Source organism: Brassica napus, chromosome C5 (genome assembly GCF_020379485.1).
Source record: "Brassica napus cultivar Da-Ae chromosome C5, Da-Ae, whole genome shotgun sequence".
Taxonomy (NCBI): Eukaryota; Viridiplantae; Streptophyta; class Magnoliopsida; order Brassicales; family Brassicaceae; genus Brassica; species Brassica napus.
In genome coordinates this window covers 4,426,249-4,452,571 of record NC_063448.1, presented here as the reverse complement: position 1 = coordinate 4,452,571, position 26,323 = coordinate 4,426,249, and the positions used below count along the sequence as shown (strand labels likewise).

At 36.8% G+C, this 26,323-nt stretch overlaps 1 protein-coding gene across 1 annotated transcript; it reads right to left on the bottom strand.

Annotated features, from left to right (window-relative positions):
* Positions 1-2,540: 2,540 nt before the first annotated feature.
* LOC111198317 lies at positions 2,541-25,800 on the bottom strand. The gene is made up of 9 exons (XM_048757958.1): positions 24,816-25,800; positions 24,365-24,587; positions 23,283-24,276; positions 22,928-23,186; positions 13,242-13,422; positions 11,818-11,985; positions 11,691-11,744; positions 10,304-10,450; positions 2,541-3,124 (listed from the first exon to the last, which is right to left on the bottom strand). Exons 4-9 carry the CDS (start codon positions 22,966-22,968, stop codon positions 2,687-2,689), a joined length of 1,029 nt encoding a protein of 342 aa, XP_048613915.1. The 5' UTR covers positions 22,969-23,186; positions 23,283-24,276; positions 24,365-24,587; positions 24,816-25,800; the 3' UTR covers positions 2,541-2,686.
* Between the last annotated feature and the right edge of the window lie 523 nt (positions 25,801-26,323).

Below are 26,323 nucleotides of genomic sequence, written 5' to 3'. Positions count from 1 at the left end.
CTTTCATCATGCCGCTGGGGTAATCCTGTTTACAGAAAACAAAAAGGGAGTTAGACATGAAAAGATGTTGATCGTATATGGAACCATATAGATTAAGGAAACAGTGCAAGATTGCCGCGGAAGTAAGATTGCAGAGACATGAAACTTCTAATTGGTTGTTTGTTTCAGGTGGAGCTACTGAGATTACATAATAAGTGATGCTCAGTATATGATTTAGTTCCAGGTGGGTGTGTTTTTTATTTAGAAGATGTCTTGACTGTTTCAGTTAATTTGGTTAGCAATCTGGTCAGTTAATAGCGAGATCTAAAAGAGAGTGTTATGATTCACTGATAAGCTGAGATTGTCGTTTCAGTGTGTTAAGAAAACAAAAGAGACAATTAACGATTAACTTAACAGGACAAGGTGCATCATAAGTAGATTCACCTTAGAGAATGTCACTCGTAGGCAAGGCAAGTGAAGAGACAAATATATGAGAGGTGTACTGCAGGGATGCTTATATTAAGAACAGGCGCAATGATTTGTTTAAATTAATATTCATGTATTGACCATTATTAATATTGTATAAATATTAACTAAATAGTCTGTATTAAAGGGAGATACTTTTTTCCTATATTACATCAAATTGGATCAAGTTTTAAAATTTGTAATATAATATTATGTACAATTAAAAAAATTATTATCAAACATCTATATTATAAAATATTATTTTCTACTCTATATATAAATTACAAAAACAAAAAAAATATACATGAGATTTTTTTCATAAAACCAGTAGTTTAAAAGTTTACATTGAACACAAGTTAAATAAAACATCCGCGCCCCCGCAAATGAGCGTAGGGTTTCTTAGCTGCAGTAATTACAAAGAATCAATCATATAATTGACACTAGAATTTAACCCGCACAAACGTGCATGTTTTCTTTTTCATTTTTCAATTGGTTAAATTTAAGAATAACTATTTGTTCAAATATATTTAAGAATGGCTCTGTTTTTAATTTTTTATTGTATTATTTGCTTATATTGGAAGTATAAAATAAAGCATAATTTTAGTACTGTATCTCATTTGTCATTTAGTAATTTTTTTTGTTTTTTATTTATGATTCTTTATTATTTAATTATACTATTTTATCTTATGTTTGAAAGATAAATGAAGATTCTTTTCTAACAAATTTTTTGTAAATGTATTTTCAAAAATTAATCAGTTTAAATTGTTATTATCATTGAATAATTAATTTTTATATAATTTTATTTTTTGTTTACATCAATGTTAAATTAATTTTAATATCTAATCATATTTTAGCATAATTAGAATTAAAAATTTTCATTTTCGGATTTTTTTAAAAAATCTTCTAAAAAGATTTTTCAAAGATTTGTTTTTAGATTTTTTTAAAGAATATTCAGCTGCATTTCAAATAAAAATGTAAAGATATTGAAAGATATTAAAATTTTATACACTTTCTAAAAAATAGTCCAAATAAAAAAAATCACATATAAAAAAAATCATGACTTCTTTTTTAATAGGTAAGGCTTACAATTTTTTTTTTTTTTTATAACTCTGGTATTTGGGCAGCCACATTCCCAACTATCCCCCCGTAGGGGGTCCAGCGCCCCAACGGAAGGGATGTTAAATCCGCTGTAGCCGGGGCTCGAAGTCGTGATGGCGGGCACCTCAGCCGAGGTTCCTTTACCACCGGACCACAAGGACGTAAGGCTTACATGATATTATGGTAATAACATTGACATTTTTTCAACAAAACAAAAACTGATATTCTTTGACAGCTCATATGACTTTTTTAGGTCACTGCATGTGATTAAATTAAGATCTGAACAACATATTTTCTTTGACCAAATTTACCAAATAACTTAATTGGTCAAATATATAAATGAATATCCCAAATTTGCATGTATCGATATAGAAGATCAATTAAAATCAAATCAAATAGAAATGGAAATTTGTGATTTTCCAAGACTAAAACTTATATAAATAGAGCTTTTCTACAAGACATGAAAAAATAAGGATATTTCTCTTGCTAGATATTTTATACAGAAGAAAAATTATGGCGAAGACACAAAATTTGGTGATTTTTTCTATTGTTGTGATATTAGCAGCTACAATGTTTAACACCAACATTTTGGTTTCAGGTATGTTGAAATTTTACCGCAGTTATTTTGCTTAGTTCGACATGATGGTTTAAAGACAGTAATCGAAGAATTAACAAATATCGTATATGTTTTGTGTGGGTTTGTGTGGGTGTGGAGCACGAGAATAAAATCAAGTATACTTACTGCGCTAAGACTTTATGCTCGGACAGCTACTTACCTCATATGTGCTTTTTTGACTGTACTACTAAAGGGTTCGAAACCGGAACTTGTATAGTTCCTACTCCTAATACTCCCTTAAGATGTTGTTGTGGTACCTTGTAGCCATCATCTACCTAATATAATCTACCTAATATAACAAAATGATTTAAGAGCTTCGTTTTTTTCTTGTGCAATGATTTAAGAGCTTCATTTATACTTCTCTAGGTTACTATGATTAATATTGACTGCAAAATACTTTATTATAATGCATATATTAAATTAATCAACGAAAATATAAGTTTTTCTCATCTGAATCTTTTACAATACACACGCAAACGATTAAAGTAGGAAACACATATGTTATATGACTTGCGCTACAGGCGATAACTAAACAACAAAATAAACTGCTAAAAACAAAAACACAAAAGCTAAAGGATCACTCTGATAGGACGATGATCGTAGTGGCCCTCGCCCTCCGTAGTAGAAATGATCTCCGCAGTCTCTACTATGTGTCTTCGCAACACTGTATGAGTCAGGCTGAGTAGCTCCTATGTGAAAGTCTTGAGGCGGCAGAAAGGACCGGTTCTTCTCAGCAATCTGCAGGTTGCAGAAATATGCTGCTTTCCTGAATCCTTTGCCTGGAAATTCCCCGGAACCCATTTGGGTTGTATTGCTCATTCCAGAGATGTTCAGGTAAACAACTTCCCCACCCCACTGTACTTCGGAGGCATGATCAGAGAGTGTAGTGAATAGCTCGACGGGCCAGTAACCGATCGGGACAACATTCAGGCCCATACCCAACCACCAATGGCCTGAAAGTGGATCCTGAAAATTTTGGGTCTTTAATTGTTAGCAAACATCAAACCAAATCAAATGCAATGAAATATACGAGAGCAGCAATAATAACAATCAAACTTTAAAGCATTCTTTATTATAGATGCCAAGCAGCATAACAAGGGTCTTGGAGTGGGAGAACACTGTCAATGTTCGAAATCCAGACGTGACTGCCACACTAAGTGCAGCTTGCAACAAGAGGCAGCATCCACGAAACAAGATTAAACCTAAACCGAGTATAGAATAGGAGCTCTATAATTAAGGCCGGAGATTTCATCAACAATTGGGGGTTCATCATGCAAAGAATTAGAGCTTCCAAGGAGGAAGCTTTTAGGATCACCTCCTCTTCCACAGAAGTTTTGTTTATAGTCGTCGTCCATATGATCCAGGGATGAAAGAGAGAACGTAAAATAACATGTTGGAGGAAATGAAGTGACGGAAGGTGAAGATGGATTGTCTGTTGTTGCAGGTATTGAATCCAATACCTGGGACATTTGATATAACAACACATGAAGTTCAGTTTCAGGAGCTCCATGTTGATCCAAAAAGAACACGTTTTTTTGGTTTTTGGTTGGTAAGTTTGGTTGTTACACCAACTCACCACCAACTCACAAATCCCCCTCCTATAAATACATGCATGAAGGAGAAGGGGAAATTCATCCCAAACAAGAAAAACAAAGTAAGAGAGAACAAGAGAAGAGAAGAAGAGAGAGTGCAAGAGAGAAAAAAATATATATCTTTCTTGCGAGAAAATCTTTCTCTTTAAGAAATTACAAATAATTTCTTGAGTGTATTTGGGATCGGGTGTGAGTTGAGAGTTTGTAAAATTTCCCGGGTTGATAATAAAATATCTGTAGCAGGTCCGGAGACGTAGGCAACATTGGCCGAACTCCGTTAACAATTTTGTGTGTGTGCTTCTTTCCCGCTCCCATAAATTCGGTTTTCCGCAAAAATTTGACCGCGTATTTCCTGACAACTGGTATCAGAGCCTGAGTTACGGTGATCGGTCAAATTTTTTGCGGGGTTACTATTCACGTGAACAGTACTTCGTGAATAGTGAATTTTGTCGGTAACATCGGTTTGTCGACGAAGGTGTTCTAATACACGGTGGTTCCAGAAACGATGGGAGGCGAAGACGGTTTGGCGCACAGTATCGGGAAATTTGACGGTACAAATTATGCATTTTGGAGAATGCAAATTGAAGATTATCTGTACGGAAAGAAGCTTCATCAACCGCTGAGCAAGAAGCCTGAGAAGATGGATCAGGATGAGTGGGAGCTCCTTGACAGACAAGTTCTGAGTGTTATAAGGTTAACACTGTCTAAAAACGTTGCTCACAACGTTGCGAAGGAGAAGACCACGGAAGGGCTCATGAAAGTTCTCTCTGATATGTATGAGAAACCTTCGGCAAACAATAAGGTATTTCTCATGAAGAAACTCTTTCATTTGAAGATGGAAGAAGGTGGCCTGGTTGCCGCACATGTGAACGAGTTCAACACGATTGTCAACCAACTGTCATCGGTTGAAATCGAGTTTGATGATGAAGTGCGAGCACTGATTTTGTTGGCATCTCTGCCAAATAGTTGGGAGCCGATGAGGGCAGCGGTTAGTAATTCTGTGGGTACTCAAAAGCTCAAATTCAATGATGTTAGAGATCGTATCCTTGGTGAGGAAGTTCGAAGGATAGACTCTGGGGAGGCATCAACGAGCTCTACTTTCAACGTGGAAAACAGAGGGAGAAACCCAGATAGAAATAACCGGAGTAATGGCAGATCAAAGTCAAGGAAAGGATGGGGCCAGTCCAAATTCAGACAGCCTGCAGAGTGCTGGAATTGTGGAAAGACAGGTCACATTAAGAAGAATTGTCGAGCACCACCGAAGAAGGAAGACAACACTAGAGGCGGAGCCAATGCAGTGACACGTGAAATCGATGATGCATTGGTAGTGTCTGTTGATTCCCCGAGGAAAATTGAAGCTCGTGATGCAACTGCAAATACCACCAAAGCGTCAATCTCCTATGTCGATAGCCCAGTCGATTCATGGGTGCTTGACTCAGGAGCGTCGTTCCACACCACACCGCACCATAACATCATGGAAAATTATGTTGCGGGAAATTACGGAAAGGTATATCTTGCTGATGGATTACCTTTGGACATAGTTGGTATTGGAGATATCAACCTAAAGATGTCAGACGGACGTGTGTGAAAGATTACGAAGGTCAGACATGTGCCAAAGTTGATGCGAAATCTGATCTCAGTAGGTCAACTTGATGATACGGGGCACGATGTTAATTTTGGTGGTGGAGCCTGGAGAGTCAAGAAAGGTTCCATGGTGGTGGCTTGAGGTCATAAAAGAGGCACTCTTTATATGACGACGAGTTATCAAGACACTGTTGCTGTTGTCGAGAATGCCAAACAGACCAAGTTATGGCATTGTAGGTTGGGACACATGAGTGAGAAAGGGATGAAACTCATGATGGAAAATGGCGCTCTTCCGGATCTGAAGACGGTGGATCATCAGATGTGTGAAAGCTGCATCCTTGGAAAACAGAAACGAGTTAGTTTCTCTAAAGGAGGAAGAGAGCCAAAATCTGAGAAGTTAGAGCTGGTGCACACTGACGTGTGGGGACCCACTCCTGTTGCATCGCTGGGAGGTTCGTACTACTATGTGACCTTTATCGATGACTCCACAAGAAAAGTGTGGGTTTACTTCATGAAGAACAAACATGAAGTGTTTTCGGTTTTCAAAATATGGAAAGCCATGGTTGAGATTGAGACGAATCTCAAGTTGAAGTGTTTAAGGTCTGATAATGGTGGAGAGTACATCAGCGACGAGTTCAAGAGATATTGCGCTGATAATGGGATCAAGATGGAAAAGACTATTCCTGGAACGCCTCAACAGAATGGAATAGCGGAAAGGATGAACCGAACCTTGAATGAGCGTGCAAGGAGCATGAGATTGCACTGTGGATTGCCAAAGACGTTTTGGGCAGATGCAATCAATACCGCAGCCTTCTTAATAAACAGATGACCGTCTGTACCGTTGGGATTTAAGATCCCTGAAGAAGTTTGGAGCGGAAAGAAAGTAAATCTTTCATATCTAAAGGTGTTCGGATGCTTAGCTTATGTTCATATTGATGATGCTGCAAGAAGTAAACTTGACTCGAAGTCTAAGAAGTGTTACTTCATCGGTTATGGTAACGCGGAGTTTGGTTACCGGTTTTGGGATGATGAAAATCGGAAGATCATCCGCAGCAAGAATGTTGTGTTCAACGAAGAAGCGTTGTACAAGGATAAGCTAAGAGAAGGCTCGGAGAAGAAAGAGCCTGGAGCTGTTGACTTAGAAGATATCCTGACACCGGAGTTGCCACAGGATACCGCAACAGCAGAAGAAGAAATCTCTCAAGACGAGAGTGGTGAGGCTGAAGAAAGTGATGATTCTGAAGTGGTCCCATATACACCAGTCACGGAGTTACGACGATCAAGCAGAATCATCAGAAAGCCAGTAAGATTCTCTCCATCGCTCAACTACATTCTGCTCACAGACAGAGGCGAGCCTGAATGTTATGAGGAAGCTATGCAAGTTGATGAGTCGATCAAGTGGGAGCTTGCAATGAACGACGAGATGGACTCGTTGTTATCCAATCACACGTGGGAGTTAGCAGATTTGCCTAAGGAGAAAAAGGCATTGCATAACAAGTGGGTCTACCGAATAAAAGAAGAACCTGATGGGAATAAGCGCTATAAAGCGAGGCTTGTTGTGAAGGGATTCCAACAAAAAGAAGGCGTTGACTACACCGAAATCTTCTCTCCTGTAGTCAAGATGGTGACCATTAGAACGGTTCTTGGGCTGGTAGCACAAGAAGATCTGCATCTTCAACAGATGGATGTGAAGACGGCATTTATTCACAGTGATTTGGATGAGGAAATTTATATGAAGCAACCCGAAGGCTTTGAGATCAAAGGGAAGGAAAGCCTTGTTTGCAAGCTGAAAAGGAGTTTGTACGGCTTAAAACAAGCTCCAAGACAGTGGTATAAACGGTTCGACAACTTTATTAAAGGCGTTGGTTTCTTGAGGTGTGAAGCTGACCACTGTTGTTACTTCAAGACGCTTGAAGAGTCCTACTTGATATTGCTCCTATATGTCGATGACATGCTGATAGTAGGAGCAGACTTGCACGAGATCAATAGCTTGAAGACGAAACTCTCAGAAGAGTTTGCGATGAAAGACCTTGGTGAAGCAAGACAGATTCTAGGGATGAGAATCAGTAGGAGCAAGGAAGGTCTTAAGCTATCACAAGAGGAGTATGTGAAGAAAGTCCTCAAGAGGTTTAACATGGATGACGCGAAGCCAGTTAGTACTCCCCTGGCAAGTCACTTTCGGTTATCCAGAGAACAGTCTCCAAAGACGGAAGATGAGATGGCATGTATGGATAAAGTTCCACATGCTTCTGCTATAGGAAGCCTGATGTACGCGATGATATGTACAAGGCCAGACATTGCACATGCAGTGGGAGTCGTTAGCAGATTTATGAGCAATCCAGGGAAGGAACATTGGGAAGCCGTTAAGTGGATTTTCAGATATCTAAAAGGAAATCCAAGTTTATCGCTACGTTTCACGAAGTCTAAGACGGGATTGCAGGGATATGTTGATGCTGACAATGGAGGTGACATTGACAGCACGAAGAGCACAACCGGGTATGTCTACACCTTTGGCGGTACTGCAATTTGTTGGGTTTCAAAGTTGCAGAAAATTGTATCTCTATCAAGCTGTGAAGCTGAGTATGTTGCGGTAACGGAGGCAACAAAAGAGATGATATGGCTACAGTCTTTTCTAGAGGAGCTAGGCCATGGCCAAGAGAAAAGTGTGTTGTACTGTGATAGTAAGAGTGCCATCGACTTGGCAAACAATCCAGTTTACCATGCTCGGACGAAGCACATACATCGTCGATATCATTTCATCAGATCAGCGTTGGAAGATGAAATGTTGGTGCTTGAGAAGATCCCAGGAAGCAAGAATCCGGCAGACATGCTAACGAAGGTCGTGCCGTATGATAAGCTGAGGTTGTGTGTAACCTCAGTTGGCTTGTCAGAGTAACAAGCCGAGAAGACCTGCTACATCGATCAAAGTGTGAAGACAGATTCAAATCAGTCTTCAAGTGGGAGATTGTTGATAAAAAAAGAACACGTTTTTTTGGTTTTTGGTTGGTAAGTTTGGTTGTTACACCAACTCACCACCAACTCACAAATCCTCCTCCTATAAATACATGCATGAAGGAGAAGGGGAAATTCATCCCAAACAAGAAAAACAAAGTAAGAAAGAACAAGAGAAGAGAAGAAGAGAGAGTGCAAGAGAGAAAAAAAAATATATTTCTTGTGAGAAAATCTTTCTCTTTAAGAAATTACGAATAATTTCTTGAGTGTATTTGGGATCGGGTGTGAGTTGAGAGTTTGTAAAATTTCCCGGGTTGATAATAAAAGATCTGTAGCAGGTCCGGAGACGTAGGCAACATTGGCCGAACTCCGTTAACAATTTTGTGTGTGTGCTTCTTTCCCGCTCCCATAAATTCGGTTTTCCGCAAAAATTTGACCGCATATTTCCTGAAACTCCACATCTTTTATTTGCACGAGCTAACCTCGCCACATCCAAATGAAGTTCATTCTCACAAAAGAGAGCATTACTTCATCATGTTCTCTTTTCTAAAAGAGGTGCGGAGGATCGTCCAGATGTTCGGATTCCAATCGAAATCAAAAGCATATCCAGCAGCCAAACTCAAAGATCTCTCTCATACCCATTGAACACTAGGGTTAAGGATTTTAATCTAAGGTGTTGAAGTTCATTAGAGATGGCAAAAGAAAGGGGAGGGACGGCAAAGTCAACACATATCACCTTCCCTCATTTTCTTCACGTTAGGTGCCTCCCAAACTCCAAGGAGGCGCGCCACCAGACGTTCTTCAAATCAAAAGAGCAAGAGATAGTAAGACCATTTGTTGTAGGCTGTGAAGTAGAGCCAAGTGATGGTCCTCGGATCAAATATGAGGGAGTTGAAAGGAGAAGGGGGGAAATGAGAATTAAATGGGCATCAAGTTCACAATAGAGAAGGTCAACGACATGGAGGAGAGGCGTTACAGAGGAGGGAAAGGGAATTTGATGGGCTAAGATGCCACTGAATGCTAGCCCCGAGTATAAAGAATTCCACCTCTTTAAAGAAAAGATTACGTGGGAGAAACTCATTTTCTTTTTGGTCAATAGTTACTCTTAAAATGTCGAGACACAGCAAAGTTATTTTACAGAGTGGAGGTAAAGGATGGTACGAACGGTGGCCTCCCTTAGGTTGTCTACAGGATGTTCTCAGTGGTAGAGGCCAATATGATCTGGGTATCCATGTTAATTCAAATGTCGCGGCTTGTTGGAATCACAGAAAGAGGCAACATAGAACTCAGATTCTGAATAGAGTGGAGATAGAAATTGAGAAGTATAAGACAGATGATATATCAATGTGGAAAAATGAGAAGGGGAAGTATAAGAAGGTATTCTCTACTAGAGAAACATGGCTCACAATAAGGGAGAAGCATCCATTGTGTGATTGGCATCAAGCTGTGTGGTTTAAATATGCAACTCTAAGGTACTCTTTTATACTTTGGACTGCAATTCATGGGAGGCTGTCTACTGGAGAGAGGGTAAGAAGTTCGAATCAAAATGCTGATGTTTCTTGTGGGTTTTACCAAGAACCATTGGAGACAAGGAAAATTTTATTTTTTGTGTGGGAGAATATTCCAGGCTCTTATCAAATGCTTCAATCTGGAACAAGCTTAGCCTCTTCATAACAAGACATGTGTTTCAATCAGCAGTCCACGCCGTATGGAGAAAAAGAAATAGAAGAAGACATGGAGAAGATCCAGCACCAAGCATGCTTCCAATCAAGAGAATTGACAAAGAGATGAGGAACAGATTCACTATTATTAGACAGAAAGGAGATAAAGAGTATGAAGGAGGAATGGTCTTATGGTTTAGCACAAGATAGAGTTTTGAGTTTTCATCTTTTATAAGTTAGTTAAAGTTTGGAGAAGTTAGAAGAAACTCTAAAATAGGCCACACTTGATGTAGCAAGGTATTTTTCTTTTGAATAAAAATTAACATTTAATTCAAAAAAAAAAAATAGTAACTGACCTTCCAAATCTGCAAGGTTATATCGAATTGGTCTCCCCCAATAGTCGAAGTCCCGGCGATTGCTCCTCCTAGGGCGACATGTCTGTTGACATGTACAAACCCTCTACCATAGTGGTTGTAACACCCGCTGCTAAGATAGTCATCGCTCTGAAATTTACAAAGATTCAACCAAATAAAACTGTATTAGTTGTTCGTTTCAAATTTACACAGACTATGCATCTCAGTATTCAAACTATTGGTTTTTGTTGTCAGTATCAGGTTTTATACATGTGTGTTTTGTTCTTATTACCCCCTGATTCTTTATCTATGACACACTCAAGTTTCACATGGTTCCTATGATTATCAAAGTTTGTTCTAGAAGCCCAATTACATTTTTCTCTTTCGGCTAAAAGCCCAATAACTTTGTTAACCTTTTTCGTTCTTTTGAAACTGAATTAATGAACATTTTAAACCATACTTATGGGGTATGACCAAAGATAAAGGCACGCTACACGTCAGATCATTCAGATTTATGTGCGGATTGTTTTTTTTTTTTTAACAATGCTGATTGTTATATATATGTTTCTTCTCGAAATTTATAGTATTACTAGGTGTTTTCCTACATCAACTGCTGAAATAAAGTTTTTAAATTATATTCATAAATAAATTTTTGTTAATTTTTTGGTTTTATTATTTGCGTACAATATTTTAATTCTATGTAACTAAGATAAAATACATATTTTTATTTACATTTATATTTTATAATATATATATATATATATATATATATATATATATATATCTTGGAAATATTTATATTTATTTATTTTGGTTAATATATATTAAATTAAATTCTATAAAATTAAGAGAAAGTTTTGTTATGTATAATTAACAAAACATAAAATTAAATAATATTTCCAAAATTTGTAGATACTAAAAATAAATAATCATAATATGATTAGAAAATTAATTTTTTTTTGAAAATGCTAAATTTTTAAAGATTTATTTTAGTAATAAAAATTTAAAAATTATTTAAATAAAATTAAATACTATTTTCTAAAATTATTATATATTACTATATTTCTAACTTTACTATTTATTGTTATATTAATGATGATTTATAAGTTGTTTCTTTTTTTCTAAAAACTTACCAAAATTATAAAACAAAATTAAATGTTAATGTCTGTGTCATAATTAGTCTAAGACAGTCATGTCATCTTTGTTAGTATATCATGTCATCATTTTGTTTTCAAAATTAATGTGGTAATGACATGTGTCAAAATCACTTGGTAAATAATGTATAGGGATAGAGACCTAATAGAACTGTGTAGTTCCTAATAATAATAAAATAGTTTTACTAAGTGTATTTGTTGACATTAGAAAGCAAAAAAAAATGAAGAAAACTTACGGTCCAATATGTGAACAGTCTAGGTTGGTGATCGCCATATTTGTTCGGGTAAACCTGAGTATCACAATCAATTTTATGGTTAGACATTGGCATACATAACGATATTGTATAATTCGATAACTTGTACCTGCCAACCCGTCTCAAGCGTGTTGAGGTCTTGGTTTTCGTAACTTCCAGACGTGACCCAGATCTGCGCCAAACTGAAGTCGTCCCCTGACTCAACGACTGGGTTCCAGACGTTTAGTGTGGCTTTCGCTCCATAGATGGGTAGATCTTTCACGTACCCTACATCATACTATTTTTCACAAGTACACACTCAGTTATTAACGGTTCGAACATATAGTGCACAAATATATACGAAATCAAATACAGTAGAACCTATATAAATTAATATTCTTTAAATTAATAATTTCTTTAAATTAATAAATTTCACCAGTCCTAACTTGGACCGGTTCAAAATTTGACACAAATCGATAAAATAATAAAATAATATTTTTTTAGAAAATTCTATGTAAATATATGGTCGCATTAAAATTATAAATTTATAATTTATAGGTATACATATTTTATGTAAGTAGAAACTATTATTATATTATATGTTTTATATTCACAAATAAATTATCTTTATATTTTCTTAACACTTAAAATATTTTTGATGAGATTTAGTAATATTATATCTAAAACCACAATTTATATTATATACAATCTATACTATTATTTGATAAGTGAATTTTCTTACTTGTCATGTTCCCCATGATTTTAGGAATTTTTCTTATTTATCATATTTTATGATTTTGATTAATAAATCATCAATTTAAATTTATACAATTATTTGGACTTTATAAAATAAGTAGACATAGGGATTATGATAAAATTATAAATATTTTACTTGATCCAACCTATATAATAGAATCTTTTAAACTTACTATTTAAAAAAAAAAAATTAACAACTCATATATTGTAATTTCTCTTTTTAATTTTTACTTCTATGTTATAATTATGAAATGAATGTGTTATGTGTTAGATGATAATAAAATATAATGTTATTCTTGCATTATCAACCAATCATAAGTTTTCTATCGATTTTTTATCACAAATTAATTTATAAAAATCATTATGAATTTATAAAATCCGCACACTGTGCGGGTAAAATAAGAATTCTTCTAAATGTGTGTAATATATTCAATATCAAATAAACTATTAAGTTTATCACCCTAGCACCTATTCAACTAGTACACATCTTTCATCGGTCTTGTTAATGAGTCCAAGTTAGTTTAGTTGAAATAATAGTATAGATAGATATAATAAAATTAAGATAAATGTCAAATTTCAAAAAATAACAATTATTGTCTATACACTAAAATCAAATATATATTTTTATCTTATAATAAATATATCTTTAAACAAGAAATCTAAATAAGGAAAATTTTGTAAATTAATATCTCTATAAATTAATAAAATTTCAAAGTCTCAACATTATTAATTTATAGAAGTTTTACAGTATATGTTAAACTAATCACGCTATTCTATAAGCGAATGAAAGAGACTTGCCTGATGCCCCTTGGTGGCTCGGTCTGCGGCGTCAGAAATCAGGGAACCGTATTTCCCCTCTGAAAGTTCAGCCTCAGCTTCAACGCATCGTATAGGAAAGCTCCCATGAGGGCACGCTGTTCCATTGCGGTGCCACACTTGCCAGCCAAACCCTCCTTCTTCTTCTGCTTTCATCATGCCGCTGGGGTTATCATGTTTACAGAAAACAAAAAGGGAGTTAGACATGAAAAGATGTTGATCGTATATGGAACCATATAGATTAAGGAAACAGTGCAAGATTGTCGCGGAAGTAAGATTGCAGAGACATGAAACTTCTAATTGGTTGTTTGTTTCAGGTGGAGCTACTGAGATTACATAATAAGTGATGCTCAGTATATGATTTAGTTCCAGGTGGGTGTGTTTTTTATTTAGAAGATGTCTTGACTGTTTCAGTTAATTTGGTTAGCAATCTGGTCAGTTAATAGCGAGAGCTAAAAGAGAGTGTTATGATTCACTGATAAGTTGAGATTGTCGTTTCAGTGTGTTAAGAAAACAAAAGAGACAATTAACGGTTAACTTAACAGGACAAGGTGCATCATAAGTAGATTCGTAAGAGGAGTCTTAGAGAATGTCACTTGTAGGCAAGGCAAGTGAAGAGACAAATATATGAGAGGTGTACTGCAGGGATGCTTATATTAAGAACAGGCGCAGTGATTTGTTTAAATCAGAGAACAACGTGATGCAAGAGCCAAAATCGGCTAAGTTCTAGGACAGAACTACATTTTGTGGTGGTGCAGGTTCACAGCTGAGAAATAAAAATATATATATCAAGGATTCACAAGCGTATCATGGGGTCATATGGTATGAGCTGGTTTAAAGTTCACGAGCAGTGGGTTTCATTCAAATCTGCTAGTGGAAAATTTGTAATGTTCGATTTTTTTTGGATTCAGGGTTTGTGTTGAAAGCCTTGTCTAACAGGTTGATGACATTTTCTGTTTGGCGTAACAGCCGTATAAAAAGGAGTTAGAAGCATATCTGATACAAAAGGGATGGATCAGTGTGACACCCCGACCCAGCATAGCTGAAATGGTCGGCGATATCATGACACTTGTCTCCAGCCACAAGGCCGAAACAATGTGTCTTTAGGATTCCAGGACGTCTTTGACAAAAACCCACCAATATGAGCCGAACCTGAAATGAAAAGGGAAGAAGGAGGGGTGAGCATTTCGACAAAAGCTCAGTGAGGAAAGCTCTAGGAGCCCCAAAATAATCACCAATAATCATCACACAACATAGCATAAGTATGTAACTTAAACATCCAGTAAGGCAAAAGCAATCAACAAGAAACGAGGATAAACCCCGGCGGTGCCAACAATGAGACAACGCCACCTAAATCGGTACCTGCGTTCCTCATGTTGTCGCGCGAGAACTTTCATGTTGCGTTGTCTCCACGACATCACGCTGTCTCACGCCTTCACGCAATCAAGTTACCGACACCGGTTCACGCTTGATCCGCCACCATGTTCATACGTTCCACGTTGTCTCCACGACATAACGCTTCTACGTTACTTCATTTACAGGCACGCCGCATGCCCGCTCCGGCGATGGATCATGCCAACTCAAACGATTGCCACATGACCCAACAAGAAACGATGTAACGCCCGAGACATACATACATGTCATTCCACCACGTTACAGCGGCACACATACACTACAAGAAAACGTGCCCATAACAACGAACATTTACGACGAAAATATTTCGTCGTAAATTTACATGGTCTTTACAACGAAATTACGAAGAATCTAACTTTCGTCGTAAACGCCATGTAAATTTACGATGAACTGATTTCGTCGTAAACTCCATGTAAGTTTACGACGAATGTACGTGGAATGAGAAATACGTCGTAATCATTACATCGACATTACAACGAAGCATGTTACCGTTATATTTAGGTGAAAACGTGTATTCAATGTGCTTTAACTTACCTAATTTCGTCGTAAAGTCGTTGTAAATAATATGTTAAAACCATGTAAAATCCATGTAAAATATTCCTTGTAAAATCGTTGTTATATTTCAACTACCCAACTCGAAAATTTCTCTATATATATGTCATTTCCCACAACTCTCTTCCTCACAACACACAAACGGGAGAAAAAAAAATCAGAAAAAAAAAATCAGAAAAAAAAAAATTTCAAAAAAAAATCTAAGAAAAAAATGGCCGGTGGAGGTAGTATTTACGAGTTACGGAGTTGGATGTATTTGCACAAAGATTCCGACGGGAGGGTGACGAACGCATTTCTGAGCGGGCTAGAGACATTCATGCACCATGCGGGCTGTACACCGATCACACAGGAAAACGGTAAGATGTTCTGCCCCTGTCGGAAATGCAAGAATTCAAAATTTGCACGTAGTGAAACTGTATGGAAGCATTTAGTAAACAGAGGATTTACACCACAGTACTACATTTGGTATCAACATGGAGAGGGTTATGGGGGAAATGAAGCTAGTAGTAGTAATAATAATTTTGAGGATGGTCATCATAGTGAAGAACCGAATCATTTGCATAATGAATATAATTATCATCAAGATCATGAGCAGATAGTAGATCATGATAGGGTTCAAGATATGATTAGTGATGCATTTTTAGAAACAACTACAACAATAGCTGATGGAACTGGAAATGTAGAAGAACCTAATTTGGATGCAAAAAGGTTTTATGAAATGCTAGATGCTGCAAATCAACCAATCTACACTGGTTGTAGAGAAGGTCTCTCTAAATTGTCTCTAGCAGCTAGGATGATGAATATTAAAACGGATCATAATTTACCTGAGAATTGCATGGATGCATGGGCGGAGTTGTTTAAAGAGTATTTGCCAGAAGACAACGTGTCTGCTGAATCTTATTATGAGATTCAGAAATTGGTTTATAGTCTTGGGTTGCCTTCGGAGATGATTGATGTTTGCATCGACAACTGCATGATCTACTGGAAAGAAGATGACAAGTTAGAAGAGTGTCGATTCTGCAAAAAACCACGATTCAAACCGCAAGGCCGTGGGAGGAATAGGGTACCGTACCAAAGGATGTGGTCAAGATGTGTTGAACGAGGTCAAAAGTTCTCCGGAATGAAGAGTCATGATTGTCATGTGTTTATGCAACGACTACTTCCATTTGCTTTTGCCGAGCTCCTTCCAGCAAATGTCTATGAAGCACTTGCAGGTTATTATAAAACGTTAATATATATACATATGTTATGAAATGTTATTAATTTGATTACTTTTGCAATATACAGCCATCGGCGCTTTTTTCAGAGATCTCAGCACACGTACGTTCAAGGAAGAAGTCATCGAACAACTTCATCATAACATTCCGATCATATTGTGCAACCTGGAGAAGATATTTCCTCCTTCATTTTTTGACGTCATGGAGCATCTAGTTGTCCACCTACCGTATGAAGCATTGCTTCGTGGACCTGTTCACAACGGATGAATGTATCCGTATGAGCGACAGATGAAACATTTGAAGGGGAAAGCAAGAAATCTTGCAAAGGTGGAAGGTTCAATAGTTGCGGGAAGTTTGACAGCCGAAACATCTAACTTCACATCATACTATTTTGCTCCAACTGTTCGTACGAGGAAAAGAGTTCCTAGAAGATATGATGATGGTGGAGTACCGACATCATATCCAATTGATGGTGTTCCTGACATTTTCTGCGAAATTGCACGGTTTGGTGGTAAAACGAAAGAAGTATGGTGGTCATGTGAAGAGGATAAACATAGTGCCCAAACTTATATTCTGCTCAACTGCGAGGATGCTGTGACCCGTTACTTTGAAAGGTAAATATTTTTGTGAATGTTAATTATATGAATTGCAGTTAATTATGTATGACTTGATTATTTGTTTAATTTGCAGCATGTTTGTATCTCAAGTTGAAGAAGCAATACCAGGAATATCTGCAACTGATGTGGACACACGTAAAGATAAGCACTTTGCCAAGTGGTTAAAATCACAGGTACGTAATATATCTCATACATTGATTAATTAAGTAAGTGTTTTGATACTTCAATATTAATTAAGAATAACTGCTTTTGGCAGGTTGATTATGACGATCCTTATTATCCCGTATGGTTTCACGAATTGGTTCAAGGTCCAGTTGCAAAGGTCACCACATCACCTATGTATTTCACACGAGGATTTACCTTTCACACATACGAGTATGGGAGACATCGGGCAACGAGTAACAACGGAATATGTGTGAAAGGTGAAACGGACTTTTACGGGATCTTGCAGGAGATTATTGAAGTGGAATTTCCGGGGTTATTGAAGCTAAAATGCGTCCTCTTCAAATGTGAATGGTTCGATCCTGTTGTGAACCGAGGGATTCGGTATAACAAATTTGGTGTTGTGGATGTCAATTTTGGGAGAAGATACAACAAATTTGAGCCTTTCATCTTAGCTTCACAAGCCGAGCAAGTAAGCTTCCTTCCTTATCCTCGGTTTCGAACTTCCGGGATAAACTGATTAGCTGCTATCAAAATTACAACTCGTGGACGCATTGTCGCTGGAGAAGAACCGCTCTTGCAAGAAGAAGACGCTATCAATGAAGTTGAGGTACCAGAACAGCCAACTGATGAAATCCTTTTGATCGACCCGCAAAACTTTCAATATGAAGATATTCCCGAAGATGCGACAGATGAAGCACGTGAAGACGAGTTCGAGAGAAGCGACGATGATGATTGTAATGATAGTGATGAGAACGAAAACGATTTAGAGTGATGTAATATTGATGAGAACGAAAACGATTTAGAGTGATGTAATATATGTCTCTGATGTTGTATTTCTCTATTGTAACGTATGTTTAAAGAAATATTGTTTTTTTACCATCCTAATGTATGTGTAACAAATGTTGTTTTATATAATATGTATTTGTGTTAATTTTAAAAAAATTATTTGGAGTTTTAGGGTTTTAGAGTTTAAGTTGGAGAAAGAGCACAAAGTAGTAGAGAAGAAGAGATATGATGTTAGATGATATGTGACTTTGGGGTTTAGGGATTTCATTCTCGGTGTTTAGGGTTAAGCGTTGTAAAATCGTCGTAAACCGATGTTTCCAAGTAATTTTGTCGTAAATGGAATAACGCGGGCCTGGTAACTTCGTCGTAAACGTGGGCCTTGTAAATTCGTCGTAAACCGATGTTTCGACGTAATTTCGTCGTAAATCGAAAAACGCGGGCCTGGTAACTTCGTCGTAAATGAAAAAACGCGGGCCTAGTAACTTCGTCGTAATGTTACGTCACGTTTACGACGAAACATTTTTTATATATTGGGACGCCGAGACGAGGCTGCCTCGTCCATTCCTCTTAAACTCCTCTCATCTCCCTAAGGTACATTCTCTTGCCTCCTTTTTTTTTTTTTTTAAGTTAGTTTAGGTTATTAATTAGTTAGGTAATTAGTTTAGGTGATTATTTAGATAATTAGTTTAGGTGATTAGTTAGATGACGGAATCCTATAGTTTAGGTGATTAGTTAGGTAACGGAATAATTTTTTAATTATGTCGTCATAATTGATTAAATTTATTTAAATTTTTTTTAGATGGCTCCTAGACGGAAACCAGCAGCACCTACTTATGCCCAGTTGTTTGGCGATGGCTCCGGTACATCTTCTTCCGGTCCATCGTCATCCGATGCAGTTCTAGACTCTCAGACTTCTCAGAGAGTTTTTTCGAGTCCTCCTCTTCCACCGCAGATGCCTCCACCTCCTCCTCCAGCGGCTGCACCTGAGCCTGTCCCAGAAGGTGCAGTTCATCCGGATTTGCGTGTGCCTTCATATGCTCCCTTCGCGAGATATACGGTGGAGGATTTTCTTGCCCAGCCTGGACGGGAGGGTTTGGATGTTCTAGACCCCGATAGACCCCGAGGAACTTATTGGTAAGTTATTAATTTTTATTACTTTAAAATTTAATTAATTTTTATTTTGTAACGGTTAAATTATTTTTTTTTCAGGTTTGGGGCTAACAACCGTGTTAGCCGGAGCGTTTCGGCGACGATTAAAGGTTACTACGATGGGGCATACCCGAACTGGAGCAAGACACCAAATCACGTTAAGATCACGTGGTTTAAATGTTTTGCGGTAAGATTTTTAAATTTAATTAAATTTTCACTTTTATATATATATATATATATATATTTTTTTAATATTTATTATTAATTGTAATTTTTTCAAAATTTTTATGTTTCAGCAAAAGTGGCATTGGTCTTTGGGAATCACCGAGAGGGTGAAGGCGGAATTCGTTGCAAAGGCAAAGATACACCTCTGCAACACAGTCTCTGATTGGAAGGACAAGTGGGAGATCTACGGGTATGAGGGAAAGCCCACTGAGCTCACGACGGATGTGTGGGATGGCCTCATCGCCTATTGGGAGCACCCCTCTTCCATCAGAAAGGCCAATTCGTGCTCGGCTTCTCGAAGGACGAAGGATAAAGATGGTCATTTGCCCATGCTTCACAGAACCGGACAAAAACCTCATGCAGGAGTCCGTCTAGAAGCTGTAAGTTTTGTTTTAAATATATATTTTAAAATATTCAATTAATATAATTTATAATATTTAATTTAATTTTTTTTGTAGTTCGAGAAGACGGAAGTCTTACCTTCTCTGTCTGACCTATTCAAGATGACTCACGCCACATTCGACAGAGTTTTTGTGGATCCTGCATCTGAGAAACTCTTCCGAACAGTGGCTGGTCGGATTGAAGAACGGGAGACGCAACTAACCCAGGAGTCTCCCGATGGATTACCAGTCACATTGTCCACCCAAGAGGTCGACAGAATCTTCGAAGAGGTAACTTAAAATTTTAGTTTACATTATTTTAAATATTTTAACATAATTAACTATATTAATATATGTTTTGATTTTATAGGTGGCTCCTAAAAAGAAGGGACGGATAGTCGGTATAGGCTCTGTTAACGAAGTTGCAAGGGCAACTTCGTCATACACTTCGAGACGGGATGAAGAGACTGCTCAGATGAAGGCTCAAATGGATAGCCAGAAGGCTCAAATGGATAGCCAGCAGGTTCGTTTAGACTCTCTTGAGGATTTGCTAGACGTGATGGCCGTGGAAAACCCGGTTATGCAGAGAATGTTGAGTGAGAGATGAGCCGCTCTTGGAATGCCAAAACGAGATCCCCAAGAGTCCGATCCAACCCGTCAACAGCCGAGCAACCCCACCAACTACTTCGACAATATGTAGTTTTTTTTTTCTGTTTGCATTATGAATTTAAATATTATTGTATGACTTTTTAAAAATATGTTTTCCAATTTCATATTTTTTAAAAAAATTTAAATTATTTTAAATTCTGAATATTAAATATAAATTAAAATCTATTATATACTAATTAATAATAATATAATAAGAAACGATGTAAACTCCTCGTAAACATTACATGGAGTTTACATCGAATGTTTACGAGTGATTAACATCGAAATATTTACGAGGATTTTACATCGAAATGTTTACGAGTGATTTACAACGAAAGTATTTACGTGTGCTTTACATCGAAACAATTACGTGGGCTTTACGACGAAGTCTTACGTGGCGTTTACGACGAATCCTTTCCCTGCGCTTTACGAGGAATATATTTCGTCGTAAATGTAACGAGTCGTTTACGACGAAACCTCCGTTACGACGGACGTTTAACAACGAAACGTCTTTCGACGTTAATTCGTCCTAACACCCCGTTTACGACGAATTTACAACGAATACTGCCCTAGTAAAAAATATGTTTTCTTGTAGTGATAGGCCTTAAGCCTTTCCCTAACTCAATACATCTCCCAAATATATAAATATCAACCTCATATACAATAACCCCAATCAATACAATCATCACATTCAATCCTCAAACATCATCCAACCATATTTTAACAACCTTAGCAATAGATCTATGTCTTTCACACATCAAGCATCAAGATATATATATATATATATATCATATGAATATTTATTTATATTAATAGATCTATAGAAAGTAACAAGTAGGGATGAATGATCAACCTAGACACTTCTACCCTGATGAGATAATGATAAAAGGATATAGAGATTGCAACAAGCCCTCACCTTGGCCTTAGATCTGAGAATGGAAAAGAGAGTTGAACCAGATCTGAAGCTTATGGTTTTCCACGAACCAGATCTACAACAAAAAGGATTGGTGCTACCACCAAAGAATCCGTGATGAGAGATCCAAGATAAAAGAGAACAAAGAGATGGAGGAAACGAGAACTAGGGTTCCTTACCTCACCATCGACCAGATCTAGAAAGAAGACAAGGAGAGATCTGGACATAAAATTGGATCGGTTCATCGGGGATCTTCAACGGCTTGGCTCCAACCTTCAGCAAACGGCGAACACCAAGGAGAGAGAGAGAGAGAGAGAGAGAGAGAGAGAGAGAGAGAGAGAGACGCAGGCGAGAGAGAACGAGAGAGAAGAAAAGAGAAACCTTGACGGTTAGGGTTTTCAGATCTCTCTGGAACTCTGCAAGGCTTCGCTCTGATTTCTAATGGGAGAGAAGAGAAGGAGGAGGCTCCTTTTTATAGGAAAAGAAGAGGAAACCTTAGGGTTTACTACACGGGCCAGAAAAGAAGGATAAAAGCTAATGGACTTTGGTCTAAATCAAGTTAATAATCAAGAAAAACAAAACCATTCCGGTTTGGGAGAACCGGGATGTGACAATCAGGATCACAGATAAGTTAAAGACGGTTTCAGTAAGTTGAACAAGTGGTGGTGGCAGACCCGTTCCTCCCATGAGGCAGCTAAAGCACAACCTTTACGGCACATAATTTTTTTAAAAAATTTAGGCCACGTCTTAAATTTTGTATACAAGCCTTTGAGTTGATATTAATACCAAAACTGCATGATCCTTGTTCCTTTTTACGAGTTTCCATTTTCTAATGTTATAGCTATTTAAATGACATTAAAGGAAATTTAACTTATTTGATAAACAAACAAAAAAAAAGACAAAATTTCTATGAAGGCCACATTTTTTTTTCAAATGCTTTAAGCCACCTAGTTGTTTGGGACGGCACTAGTGGGTTCTATTAGTAACTAGGGGGTGTCCTCGCTACGCGCGAAATTGTTGATAATTATTTTTGTTTTAAATGTTTTAATTTTATTTTTAAGTGTGTCATTTTGTCATTTTAGTTCTATTTTTATTAAAGGTGGAATAATACACTATCAATAACTGTTACAATTATGAATTCACTAAATTAGTTTAAAATAAATGAAAAAAATCATATCTAACTAATATTATCTTTTAAAATAAGTTAAATGCTAAATCATATGCAAACATCCTTAACAATGATTTTAATAAAGTAATATGATATAATAATATGGTGTATTTTTTATTAGTTTTCGTTAAAGCGTAGTAAATTATTGGTTATAATATCACAATAGATATGTTTATAATTTAATCCCACTAACTCTACCGAAGAAAGTAACTTTATTACTAATCGTCGTTGGTTATAATCGAGGTTTTGAAGAAATTGTTGTGAGCGAAGATTAACATATCCTACATCATGCATTATATATAGCCTAAGTTTAATATGTTACCATAGAAATATGTATAATGACATAAATGCGGAGGAGTGAAGAGAGTGTTTTAATGGTGGTAATTGCGATCATTACAGCAGGTTTTGAATGGTGAATGAAGAAGCGTTACTAACCGTTGGCAACAGAGACTTGGAGAGGAAGAAGAGGGACACATAATTAAATTGGGCTTGGAGAAATAACAAAAGCTCAATTAAATTGGGCTTTGAGGAATAACAAAAGCCCAACATCACACAGATGTGGTCTGGAGATAGGGTTCAAAGGCGTGGAGGCAGGGGAAGATATGGTGGAGGCTGATAAGCCATGATACCCTAAATTTCAAGTGTCTTCAAGTGTTACTCAGCCAAGCCGTGATTCTGGAGGCCGAATCTTGACCTAATCGGGGAAGCAAAAGAAGAAAAATAGTGAGATGAGAGAATCCGCGATCACAATCAAAGTAATTACCCAGGAGTTAGAATCTCTATCTTCTACCTGATCGAATACAACCGTAATCGGAGAGACAAAGAAAAAGCATGCCTGAGATCCACATAAACCTCTCCATACCCGGGATGTTTGATAAACCAATTGTGTCCCTTAACGTCTTTCTAGGTTTGTTGATTGATATATGTGAATATAAAGATTAATTGTTTGTGCTCTCTTTACATTGTGAATGTTATTTTTTGTAATGACTACGACAATTACAATTGAGGATGTTAGAAGAAAATTGTGGAAGTTTTTTTTTGGGACAGGTGTCAAAATTTTCCTGTGCCATTTGTCAGAAGAATGGAAATAATCTTCTTTATATATAAAGATAGGCGGCGGTACAATTTTGTGTTATCTGTTTAGACAATAGGCTGACTGGCTATGAGATTCGTTCAAGTTTGAAACATATGTGCTTCTATTTTTTTTTTTCTGCAGTTGATTGGTTCAAGGCTCAGTGCACATGAGTATAATTAAAAAGGCTAGCATTGGAATCATAAAGTATTGATGTGATAATCAATTACTAACAATCTGATGGTGTTGACTGAAATAAACTATAAAGAAAGAATAGACTAGTGACGAGTTGAACTTGACACAAGATGTGAGCATCTCGTGCTCCAGTTCAAGAAGAGACATGGGAGTATTGATGAAGGTGGTGACTGTGAGAGATAAGGAATTCAGTTAACTCATGATTTGGGCCAGAAAATGGGCTTACAATAAACTTCAGTTTAAGTTAAGGTTTTGCTCAGGCTTTTAGGGCTGCTCCTCACTTATATACACAAGCTTACAACCCAAGGAAGATCTAGTCTAATCTAATACGCAGGAATCTGAGCGCCTCAGAGGCAGCTCGTAGAGCTAGAACAAGAGGTAGACAAAATTGAAAGTAAACATTTAAAAAAAAAACACACACACAACAAACCTGGAAGGAGTGATTTTTCAGGAGGGGGTTCGTTAGGGATGGTTGATCCATTTTCTTAACACAGTCAATAACATCTCCGTCCGAACTCTATTATTTCAAGAAAACAAATAAAAATGTAAAGTTACTCTAGATCAAGTTTGAAGTTCTAGTTAAAGTTAGTCATTTTAAGTCTTACATGAACGGTCAAGACTGGAGTGGCGGCTGAAACTCCTCCACAGAGAGAGAGTAGTAAAAGTGCGGTTGCCATTGTGAACGCTGCGACGATGATAGTATTGGTGCCTTGGAACTGCCATGGGTTAGATGGCCATGAGGTGAGAGCTTTGAAATCGCCAAGTTTTTGGGGATCTGATTGTCCTCTCTCTTTCATCTTCTTCATCTTCTTCAACTGCTTCTAACGTCTACACACAAAACCAATTTCATTATTTACTTTCCACGACCAAGTTACTTTGTTCCATATACTCTTGATAAAAAAAAAGAGTTCCACAACATAGTTCACAAAGTAAGCATCCATCATTCTTGTCATGGAAAGACCAAAATAAAATCACAAGGAAGCACGTTCCGATTAAAAAAAAAAAACGTTTACTTTGCAAGATTTTGTTTTCTGAACCACAAGCATATATATAGACCTGTTAATGTTGTTCTTGTAACACCATAATGCACATGTGTTAGACTTCACCACCGATCTTGACAAAATGCGATGAAGATTACACAACGAAAAGAAAAAGATATTTTTAATTTTTCTCAGGAAGAAAGCTCACAAGGAAACTGCAAAGTAGAAGTTCTCCATATATACGAACAAAGATTTTACCTGGCATCGAGTATCACTTGCGACTGTCGTCGGATGATATAATATTTTCTTATCCGTTTTTGGAAATTCCCAACATAGAAACCTTTGACCAAAGTGGCAACCACCACCCTGCGGTCCTCCACTCTCTCTCTCCCTCTCTCTTAACATTTGTGTCTTTTTGTTGGATTCATTACTTGTTAGCAGGTCTTTTTTTTTTTGAATCTTTGTTTAACAGGTTTTGACAAGTGTAATTTGAAGATAAAACATAAATACAAAAAAAACCTATTGATGCACCATTTCGATTCTGATTAGCAAATCATATAATTATGAAACCCATTTTCATGATTTAATCAATACTTTAATTAGACTTTATATATTTTATTGTTTAAAATATACAATGTTAAATTCATTTAGTGATTAGATATTAGTTTCGCATGCTTTCGAATATCCTCCTTCCTAAACAAAATAGTCATATCGTAATAGTAGTTTTCTTTATTTGGATACTATATTTAACAACTCATACATGAACTTGTAATCGTTAAGTAATACTATATATATTTAACTTTAGCTTGGAAACAAGACGTGGTGGATGTGGTCCTTACCTTTCTAGTTATACCACTAAATTGTTCTTTTATTTGTTTTACGCAAACATTCTAGTTAAATCAATAAAAACTATTATAACTATTGGAAAGAAAAAAAAAATTAAGCGACGATAGTTATTTAGTGGTCACTTGTTCGAGTAGGCCACATATCAATTATTTCTTCTTTTCCGTTCTTTTGATATTTGTGAAGGTGTGTTTCTCAAACTAATGTTTTCGATTAAATATGGTAAAGATAGTTTTTTTTTTTTTTTTTTGGTAAAGATAGTTACATAAATGTAAACTGTTAATTAAACCTTTTCCTACAACTAAATACGAAGTTTATATCGAAATAGAGCAGAGAGGATGAACGGAAATGAGCAATGACAACCGAGCGGAGATAAAGTTAAGCATGCAGGGTCCACAGTCCACTATGCTGAAAATGAGAATTGCGAAGAGAATGCAAAAAAAAATCCAAAAAGCTCTGCAAGCGTACTTCACATACAAGAAATATCGAAAAGAGGGTAGGCTCTAAAGTCTCTAACTATGTAATGATCTCATTAATTAAAGTACATGTTAAACAATTATATTACTTACGAATAAAAAAGATATTACATAACTTCGATCAACTATAAGGTGATCAACACAAAGAGATAAAACTAGGCCTGGGATTTTTATCCATAACCGAATACCCGAACCGGAACCGACCCGAAATGGACCGGTTCGGTTCGGTTTCGGTTCTAGGCAATTTATCCGATGGGTATTAGTG